General features: G+C 36.0%; 1 protein-coding gene across 1 annotated transcript; it reads right to left on the bottom strand.

Moving 5' to 3' along the window:
- Positions 1 to 8,495: 8,495 nt before the first annotated feature.
- LOC113353030 lies at positions 8,496 to 10,117 on the bottom strand. The gene is made up of 2 exons (XM_026596750.1): positions 9,771 to 10,117; positions 8,496 to 8,993 (listed from the first exon to the last, which is right to left on the bottom strand). The coding sequence occupies exons 1-2, from the start codon at positions 9,961 to 9,963 to the stop codon at positions 8,785 to 8,787; spliced, it is 402 nt and encodes a 133-aa protein (XP_026452535.1). The 5' UTR covers positions 9,964 to 10,117; the 3' UTR covers positions 8,496 to 8,784.
- Positions 10,118 to 11,447: the final 1,330 nt, after the last annotated feature.

The following is an 11,447-nucleotide window of genomic DNA, read 5'->3' as shown; positions in this document are numbered from 1 at the left end:
AATAGATCAAATCACTCATGATAGTTTTGTTGGGACATATCACAACTACCCAACAAATTTCAGCCCTTTAGTCTACCAAGAACTCCTTCAAACTTCGATCGAAAATCACACAGTTTTGTTCTTCATTTTCCCGCCAAAATGAAATTCAAAAGAAGAAGATGGGCGTTGAGGATGAATTTGGGCTACGCATAGCCGTGGGTGCCCCTTAGCCAAATCTGGGGTCCGTATAGAAAATGTCCTCCGGGGTGCCTTTAGCAGTTTTTCGATCCGAATTTTCCAAAAAAAATTTATTTCCCAAAAATACCTACAATCACACGAAACACCATAATAAATACAAAATCGAGTACCAACATAGAGAAAATTGAGGACAACTTAGACATAAAAATGTGTCTATCAAAGACCCTCAAACTTATTATTTGCTAGTCCTCGAGCAAAACTAATCTAGAAAATAAAATGACTACACTTAGCACGTGCAACAAGACGTTAAACTGCTAGGTGGCCCTAGCGGAGGAGTGTTGTCTCCGGAGGGTTTACCAGAGGTGTACCGACAAAACCTTTACTCCAGACCCTAGCTATCTACGCAGAACCTTGGAAGGCACTAAATAATCTCCTTGGTTGGCATACTCTCATTGACTACAGGATGAAGTACCCTGATGCGAAATTCCAATTGTTGTACATGAGTTTGCACTCAGCATACTAAAATTCATATATAAGTGACAGAGCTCTGCTCAAATAGTTTCTGTACATCATAACCGGAGTTAACCAATCACATGGAAAGATTAAGAATAAAGAAGATGAAATATAACGAAAGCAAACCCTACTCGATGCTATCTCCAAAGCTCAAAGAGAATAATAGAATACGTGATATCCAAAAGAAGTAGAAGTCTTCCCTTTTGTAACTTTTCCAAAACTAGGTCAAGTCTTCCAAGAGTCCAACAGAAAAGTCCACCAAGCCCATGTGAAATCTGCCCCAAAAGTGGTCGCCGGGAAAACTGGTGAAAGTGCCGGAAGTTTTCCGACAAAGTTGTCGGATAGTAGCTCAGGTGACCGACAAAGTCAACCGGTCGCCGGTCAAACAAGTCAAATCGGCGAGTTAACTGCATCAACTCGGTTAGATCATGAGTCAGAAAGACTAGTTAGATAGCTATCCAGACTTCAGCTGAGTGTCCTTGGCCTGAGCCATTGCACTGGCTCGATATTATACTGCATCATCATTGGGCGCAACTACATGTCCATCCATGATGACACAACACTACCACAGTTCCATTCTGTCCAAATCCACCAACTATAACTGCACATCTCCCCATTCTGCTAGTACAATTCACTGCAACATACCCATTTCAGTTCCTTGCAAAACATCTGCTCAAACCATTACACACAAATTATTAAAATTAGGCCAATTGAATTAACCTGTAACTCCAACTCAAACTCCAACTGCAAGCGGTACATTCTTGGCTTCAATCAACAACAACTAGACCTAACCACCTGCACTTTCATACCACCAGTAGTTGCAACGATAACACAACTCCATTTCCTTCACCACTCCCAGTTCTGGCACCGCCTATTCAACCACAGACAACCCAATCTGCATCTCATACACACTACAAGTCACAGACCCGTCATTTCCATCATCTTCAAGTGCCATCTCAGCTTCACTTCTTCTTCCTTTGCATTGAAAATTCAAACCCATCCGAACCATTCATACTTAAGTAAGAACTGAACTGCACATTAGAACATCAATCCCACACTTTATGCAGCTTAGTAACATCATCCTTAGCTTCAAAATTCCTTGCACAACTCATTGAGCCATACTCAGCCTTGCAATTGTTGTTCCGGGCCAACTGTACTCCACCGTGCTCTACTGCAACATCTCAGCTCAACTGTCTCAGCATCACTACAGCTCCCCTACGATACCGAGTTCCATTTATTCAATATACAACACCTGCAATCATCATTTCCAGTCCACTCCTGCATCATTCAACCATCGGAACCTCAGCTGCACCAGCTAACACCATGGATTGATTGCAATCAGTTCAACCACCATCTCAGCTACCTCCCTGCTTCCTTCTGTAATTGACCTGCAAAACCACCAGCTGCAGCTGCGTTCCAACTTTAATTATCACTGCATTAACTTGGTCAGCATCAACATCAGCATCTCCTTAATCTCATGACTGCAACCCTAGCTATCATCAATTCATCTTCTCGAGAATCTGTCAACTAGTTGTAGCAGCTTCAACTCTGCTATTTGCAATTCCCATTTCATCCATCTCCATAAACTGTGCCTCCCTAATTCTCGATCTCCTTTACAGATTCAGCTTCATCCTTCATCAACAGTGACTCATCATCACCATCAGCAACCCTTCATTTCTCATGAACCCATCTCTCTAATTTTCAAACAATAAACACGGCCTCCACATTCCTCAGCTTCTGTTCTCTCTAAATTTCAGATGTGTGGAGAAGAGAGAAGTTCTTCTCCGAACCTCTCTGTGTCGCCATTCTCTTGGTTTCAGGTGGAGTAAGAAAGAGAGAAAATGATTATTCTCTGAATTCTATGGTTGTTGTATGAAATGAATGTGGAAATATCCACCCAATTAGAGTGGATAAAGGGTACCCAGATGACTCTAGGCACCCAAATAATTGATACGAGCCGCCATAGAATGACAACTCCTTTTCCTCCATTGTGCTTCCGATAGCGCTTGTCTGTGCAACAAAGATTCTGCCCGCCTTGCTCCAAATGAACGCTCTTTTGAGAACTAAATCTTTTCAGACAATGAATTTGCATCACTAAAGCTGGCATGCTTTTCAGATAGAGATGAAGAAATAAAAGCAAATAATGAGAAATAATTTCGTCTCCAATGGCAGTTGCACTTTTAAGCTATGTTTCTTCTTCTTTTGTTCCAAATGACTCCAAAGTACCTAAATAATCAAAAGAAAACATAAGATACATAATTTACAAGAAAATTTAGCAAAGAAAGCATAAACAATAGATAAATATGAAGGTGTTTTAGACACCTATCAGGAACACATTGAACTGACTTTCCTGGTGGGGAACACATGGTGGGTACTAAAACCAATTGGTTTAGACATACGAATGTAAGTTACACCTTTGAGAATTGAATCTAAGGTGTTTGAAGACGAATAATAGAATTGTCATTCAACCTAGAATTCCTCTTTTATTCACCAAGCCCTTTTGAATCACAAAAGAGACACACTTTCTGATCACATGAGTGATTAGTTAGAACATCTTAACACCATCATTGGGAGAATTCTTCTTTCCATGTGATGTGGACATTCCTTGATTAGAGGAAGACACACGCACGTCTTTTTCAACAGGAAGGGATTTGGATTTTGCTTCAGAACCAGAGATTTTCTAGTTAAATCGAAAGCAGTTGGTACAGTGGAATATTTGGAACATTCTTTAATAGAGATTTTACTCAAAAGAAGTTCAGTTTCCAAAGCATTCTCTTTGAGTTTTCCCTCATGCAAGGTCTGTGAAGGACAGACAGAGGCGTTTTCCTTACTAAGGACTTTTAGAAGATAGTTACGCTCATTTACCATACTAACAAGAACATTGACATTGTGCTTCAACCGATTGATACTATCAGCCTGGATTCTAACAAGTTTTAGAATAACTGCACTCTCTTTGGCTGCATTCCTTTCAACTTCAGAGTCAGAATCGTCAGTAAGGTAGTCAGGGTAACACTTGTCAATGTACGTTTATTTCCTTGGAACACAAGGTTCTTCTATATTCGAGATTGACAAATCTTTCTCTTTAATAGACTTCATAGAAACAAAACTTTTATTTCTGGCGTTGCGTTTATCAGAGACAATATCGTCCATCCTCAGATCGCTACAAACACATACTTATAAGGTCTTAAATGTGTTTTCCTGCTCTAATACCAATTGAAACTGTGGGGGTATAACAACCACATCCAACAATTCGTTTGGAAATCTGAGAGGACTTACTCCAATATACTTTCTAGAGAATCAACTAGATAGTCAGACTCAATCTAGAGAAAAATATATTAACGAGTTTAATATCTGTATCTCTTAATTCAATCCGCAATCAGCAAATAGAAATCTCTGAGACCAATTGAATATAAGAGGAATAACTTGAGCGGTACCAAAGACCAATGTTCAAGGATAAATCAATTTCAATCAACAAACAAAGGTTAGATTTCCCAATTGATCGATTCAACGCACAACCTGTGATATTTCAATTATATAACAAAATATAATGCGGAAAAGAAATAACACAGACACCATAATTTTGTTAACGAGGAAAACCGCTAATGCAGAAAAAACCCGGGACCTAGTCTAGTTTGAACACCACACTGTATTAAGCCGCTACAGACACTAGCCTACTACCAATGAACTTCGGACTGGACTGTAGTTGAACCCTAATCAATCTCACACTGATTCAAGGTACAATTGTGTTCCTTACATCTCTGATCCCAGCAGGATACTACACACTTGATTCCCTTAGCTGATCTCACCCACAACTAAGAGTTTCTACGACCCAAATTCGAAGACTTGATAAACAAATCTGTCTCACACAGAAAAGTCTATTGGAATAGATAAATTTGTCTCCCACAGAAATACCTATGAGTTTTTTGTTCCGTCCTTTAATAAATCAAGGTGAACAGGAACCAATTGATAAACCGGACTTATGTTCCTGAAGAACAACCTAGTATTATCAATCACCTCACAATAATATAAATCGTATGATGGAGAAACTACATATTGTGGAATCACAAACGATGAGACGAAGGTGTTTGTGATTACTTTTTATCTTGCCTATCGGAGAAATAAATCTCGAGCAAATCTTAGAGAAGATAATACTCAAATGATAGAATCGGGAAAGATTTGAACACGCAACTACAAAGAATACAGTTGAGTCTGGCTTCACAATCCCAATGAAGTCTTTCAATTCCTTAACCTACAGGGTCTCGATAGAAACCTAAGGTTAAAGGAGAATCGACTCTAGTTGATGCAACTAGTAACACACATGAGGTGTGGGGATTAGGTTTTCCAGTTGCTAGAGTTCTCCCTTATATAGTTTTCAAATCGGGGTTTGCAATCAAAGTTACCTTGGTAACAAAGCAATCAATAATCACCGTTAGATAAAAAACCTGATTCAACCAAGCTAATATCTTTCAACCTTTAGATCGAACTTAGCTTGTTACGCACAAATGAAATGTACCCTCATTTAGGTTTATGTAATCGTACCCAAACGTGTACACCATGTTGACTCAATAATAGTTAACCAAAGTTAGCCATATGATCACTCTCATATCAACCTTATTCATCTTAACCATAACTAGTTCAAATGACTCAAATGAAACTAGTTAAAGAGCCGTTCAATTGCTATATTCTCATAAAAGTATACAAGAACACAGTTGAAGCAAAATCGGTGTGATTCACTCGAATCAATTCATGAACATTATAGCCACAATTTGCAAAGATTGCATTCCTTATTTTATAAATTTTAAGTTCATGTACACAACCGATTTTAGAAAGTAACCCACTTAAGTACGCAAACGAGTATGCATACTTAAGTAGCCGGACCGAGTTTGGTTACGCCCGTACGCGTACGGGTACGCATACTAATTCACACTTCCAAACTCCAACAGAAATTCACGGACGTGAGACTTCCTCCAGTATGCATACGGGTACGCATACTTTCTCAGACATCCAACAACCACCAGTACGCGTAAGGGTACGCATACTTCAGGATCCCGGTTTTGGACTTATACACAAATGTGAAAACACACTATGTTTATATCCAAACATGGTTACTTGATTCTAAACTTTTTATTTCAATCATTGAAACTTTCTTAGAGGATGACAATAGCCATTTTCACACACTATTAACATCAAAGCAATTTTCAAGATATTGAAATAATCATTACAAAATATTCCAAGTCTACACCAAATGATTGTATCACACAAACCATGTAAGATGTTTACTCGGATATTTTCACATGATCATATTCTGACTTTCGTCAAGAATATAATATGAACATGGTCGAAGCGAAAGCTTGCCAACACATATTTTGAGAAAAACTCAGCTCGAAATCTCAAATGTGTATAATTGAAAATTATATTGTAATACGACTTATGTCTCAATATAAGAGTAGAAATAGACTTTCCAAGTGATAAATGAGTTTCAGTCTCCACATACCTTTTGTTGATGAAGTTCCACAAGCTCCCCTTAGTAGTTCTTCGTCTTCAAATGATGAACGCCGTGAAGTCTAATGCTCAACTACACAATCTATGTCCTAGTCCGAGATATCTATAAATAGGCTATAAATCGAGACTTATAATTTTGATCACTAACATTGACAAACATGCTTGAGATAGCAACGCATGCGAGTTCGACCGAGCAGTGCTCTAACAGGTTCAACCGAGCTATGCTCTAACATCACGCAACTAATCAATCGAATCTATCAAAAGTAAATCAATTATAGTTGGATCCCATCCTATCAAGGTTTGTGCACACAATTCACAAGATACGAAAACTAATAAGAAATCTTTTTCATTTTCAAATCTTCTTTTATCTTCAAAACCTTCACAACACCACTTGAATCTCTTGTGATCAATCACACGCGGAATGGAATCTGTTAACGATGGATTATCACAAGATGTCTTTAGATCTAACAACAGTTCTAAATATCTCTTCGATACTTCGATCTAGTTTGAGTGAATGTTATATCAGAAGAGAAGATTGTCAATCATAAACAAACTAGGTGCAATCAAAGTTTCAACAACAACTAGTCAATCAAATCAAATCGAAAACTAATAACACTGCAATTATCTAGTTTCCCACCAGCGGTACTCGTAGAGCTTCTTGATCCCACAAAGGTCTTTAAACGAGCGGTCGTAAGAGATTTCACCTAATTAGGATACTTTCTCCGAATAGACGGCTCCACCAGAAACAACAATAAATGAAGTTTGCCTGGCTCTTAGGATAATTTGATAGAAATGCAAATATATATTTATAAACCAAGGATGTTTAGACACCATGGAATTTCCAAAACCGAAAATATTCTCAATATATGCAATGAATGGAATAATTCGGTTTTCTTAATTCCAATAAATGTTTGTCCAATATTTCTGAAATCTCTCGATAGAAAATCACCAATTAGTAAATGCACATTGCTAATTTTTATTTTCTAGAGCTATACATTAATTGATGGTAATTAATGCATATAAAATCAAAAACGTTAATTAAAGATTCTTAATTTATTTCGGCACAAGATCACATCGAGTACCAAGGAATATCTTTGAACAATAAATAATACGAGTTACTGCTCATGTTCAAAGTATGTTGACATCTTTTCGCTGCAAATCCTTATTTCATATTTACATGGATTTGCTTTCTTGGAATCGGCTATACAGCACTTCCAAACAAGTTTATAATTGGTTTGCCAGTATTCCAAGACTACTATGTGATTGGTTATACCAAATCATAATGGTTAGTTGTGATCGGTCATTCCAAGTCACATACATGGGTTGAATCGGTTATACCTAAATATAGAACTACTTGTGATCGGTCACACCTGTCACTAGGATCGGTTACACTAGTTATAAGTATTGATTTCATCTAAACATGGGATTACTTGTATCGGTCACACCAGTTACCAGGACCCGTTACACCAATTACAAGGATCGGTCACACAACATTTATGATCGGTCACACCAATTACAATGATCAATCATACCATCACATGGTGATTAATTAGGATCGGCTACACCAATTACCAGGACCGGTCATACCAAATCATAATTCTAGGCACTGTGATCGGTTATACCAAGATACATAACTAAGTTAAGATCGGTTCTACCAACTCACACATATTGGTCATCCAAAGATATGCAATGGATAACGAGACCAATAATCTTATTGATTTCCCTTTCGATTCACAAAACAAGTTTATAAATGTACTTCCTTTAAACAAATGTAAAACATTGTTTCCTATGATGTTCACCATAACCCATATACATAATCGTAACAATATATACAAGATTATGTCGATGCCATTTATACGAAGTTCAAAAGATAAGCGTTATACTTCGTAGTATAATTCCTTAATACTTTGATCATACTATTATGATCATGTCACATCACTAGAGTATAATATACAATATATACAGCTTCGCAGTTATGTTTTCAATATGCACGACTTGAAAGATACGTTAGAAATGAGACAAGTTCAATTCAATATTACTAACCTCAAGTGGAAGGATGATGTCGTCGTTGTAGTTTGTTGCTTCTTCACATTCTTCAGATCTTTGGAGTAATACTTGTATGTCTCAACATTCCCAGACTTTTTAGTCTAATCTAAACAAAGTTGACTCTAGTATTTAATCAAGCGACTCTAGATGAGTTTTGATACTAAAATATGACAACCAAACTTGACATACTAACGCTTGGCGAGTTCAACCGAACTATGTTTTAACATATATCATGTACATAATTTGAACAAATAAAAGAGTTTCCAATTCATGTTTGTATAGATATTGTATATGACCATATTTCATATACCAATTGCACAATACATACCTCAAGTTTGTAAACAAATAATCGTTGGAAACTAATTACATAATGTTAAGAATAGACATTTACATATTAATGCTTAAAAGAGAAAAGAGCTGAAGATAAACGGTAATTAGTTTTCAGAGACAATAGTAAAGGAAATGCGTCGAACACATGTAACCAGATAATTCCATAAACAAATCTTATTTGATTTACTTTTATTGAGGTTGGGTGCATTCAACCAATTATTGTTTGGGAATAAGTTTCCTATTTGAAGGTCGTCCAAAAAAGAAAAAGTCTTCGGTCGTGATTGGTTGACCCATCCCTTCCTTAGTATTTACTTTGCTTGTGAAAAAATCTTCAGCGATCGTAGCACCGAATTCTTCTGCCAGCTGTGCTGTGATGTCTTTGCTCGTAGAAGGGGCTTCAGATATTTGGGGAGACATCGCAGGGGCTGCAAATAAACCTTAATGCTTAATATATTAAGAATTGAAACAAATCATACTTAATAATTTTTCCCTTTCTGGAAAAATGATATATACTACCACTTTTTCATTTTAGCTTAAAAATAAGTTAAAATGAAAAAGTGATAGTATATTTTTCCGGAAGCGGAGGTAATATCTTTTATTTTTTAAATACAATTATTGCCGACGTTTGTTATTACATTAATAATTATCATAGGAAATTTCTCATAATGATTGCCGAAAAGTTGTTGTTCGACTTTCATTTTAAATATGTGGTACCAACGAAACATATCTTAAATCTATAAAGCCATTTTATCGAAACCACCGTGCATGCAGTATTTAATCCAAAATCTATATTGTCATGTTATTTTTTAGATTTTTATCATTAAGACGTAGGTTTGGAAAATAATTAAGAACCACGAGACTCATAATCTGACACTCCTTATGTCCGTATCATACAAGCCGAAGAGATTATTCTCATATATTAAAAAAACACAAATAATTTTTATTATTTTTTAGCATATGCTACTCACTCGCAATATTGTTATTAAAATATAGTTATTGACCAATGTATCTAAAATAGGGAAAACAAAATATTTGCCTCATAGAAAATTGAGATATGGCTATCTAGATTGGCAAGGAAAAAAAATATAAATTTTGCTTAAACAAAGTCGGCATAGGAACGATAACAAAATATTTATGAAAAAATAATAATATAATATTCATGAAAAAATAATAATAATTGATTGTAGAATTCATACACGTACCATCACCAGTTCGTGATAACAAGGGAGGATTACAGTAATCAAGGCAATGATACCAACATTCAGGTCCAGAAACTTTGCAAGCATCTACGCAATCCCAATAACAAAGATAACCTTCTGTTTTCCTTATATATGTTGTACTCACCATGACCATAAATACCCATAATATTACCTTTATTTCCATTGTCTTTAGCATTGATTATTTCTCTTTTCGGTGATTAACTGGGAAATACTTTTAACCCAGGTGATCGAAAAGAAAAATAAAGAAAAGAAGAGAAAAACAATGATTAAAAGAGTTTTGTGATCCCTATTTTTATTTATTTTTCTAAATGATTAATGGCTATTGAAGAAGAAAATAAAAATATTTTTTTTTTGTAAAAACAAGTAAAACAAAAGAAGGGAAAGAAATAAAGAGAGAGAGTAAAAAGAGGAAATAAAGTTGTTAATTAATGATTTTGGTGGCTAATATGAACAGGAGGTAAAATTTGTCTCCTTTAATCAAGGTAAGAACATAAATTCTAGATGCAAAGAAAGATAAAATATAGGCAACTATAATTTTAGGGAACAATAATATTGAAAATACTTTCCAAAATTGATATTCGCGTCTCTGATCCACGATATGTTGTATTGGATAATATGGTAATGGTCAGTTGGTACAAATCTGTACCCGTTGGAAAGGATTCAGGATATATAGTGTATTTGTATTTCCGGGTATCAGTCAGAGAGTGTTCGACGTTATATCGAACCGAATTGTTTGATACATACATATATTTCTATACTAACCGTTAATAACTAGGAAACACATGTGTGGATTGCATATATTCGATTAGAATATTGCTTGGTTGATCCAAATATGAGTTGGTATGTCAAGTATGGTTGTCAAGTTTAGATGCCAGAATCCACTGCTTGAATAGTTTACTACAACAATTTCATTAGGTTAGACTCTAGGACTTAGAAGTGTAGATTCAATACTCTAGTAACTTTTGAAAATTTGAAGACGAAGAACTAAATAACAAACGAAGACATCATCCTTACGACTGAGACTAAAAAATACCGAACGGTTGTTTAATTTCTATCTAGTTCTGACAGTCGTATTCATAGAAAAATACATATAACATGCGAATTTTGTTTACATGACTCTAGTATAAGATGAATTATTCGTTATCTATGATTAATGTATCAAAAAGATGGTATACATATGAAACAAACATACATCTCACCGATAACTGGAAAACCTAATAAGGCTCATGAAAAGCATGGCACGAGAAGGAGGTGTGACAGAATTCATACTCCAAGATCAAGGAAACAACGGGAAGTCTCCAGCAGTACAAGTAAAAAGATGTATTAATATGATACAGATAACACCACAGGCTAAGGCAGACCTACCGCAAGACCTCACTGATAGAAAACGAAATTATCTTGAAGTAAATGTCATAGGTCTTCACCCCAGCTGCGAAGGATTGCTTTAACCACCATATGACATAAGATTCACAAAAAGGACCTATTTGGGGTAACATTCCCACATTCTGACTCACTGGTGGTTGAGCTCATCATAGACGGCTGGGATTATCATAAGATCCTAATTGATCAGGGGTTCACTTGTGACACATTTATCTTCAAGCAGATGAAGCTTACACGAGTTGGTGTCCTGAAAAGTAACGGCTCATCTATTGTGGGCTT

The sequence above is a fragment of the Papaver somniferum genome, chromosome 2 (assembly GCF_003573695.1).
Source record: "Papaver somniferum cultivar HN1 chromosome 2, ASM357369v1, whole genome shotgun sequence".
Classification (NCBI taxonomy): domain Eukaryota; kingdom Viridiplantae; phylum Streptophyta; class Magnoliopsida; order Ranunculales; family Papaveraceae; genus Papaver; species Papaver somniferum.
The sequence above is the reverse complement of the archived record's forward strand: the minus strand, read 5'-3'. Positions and strand labels throughout refer to the sequence as shown.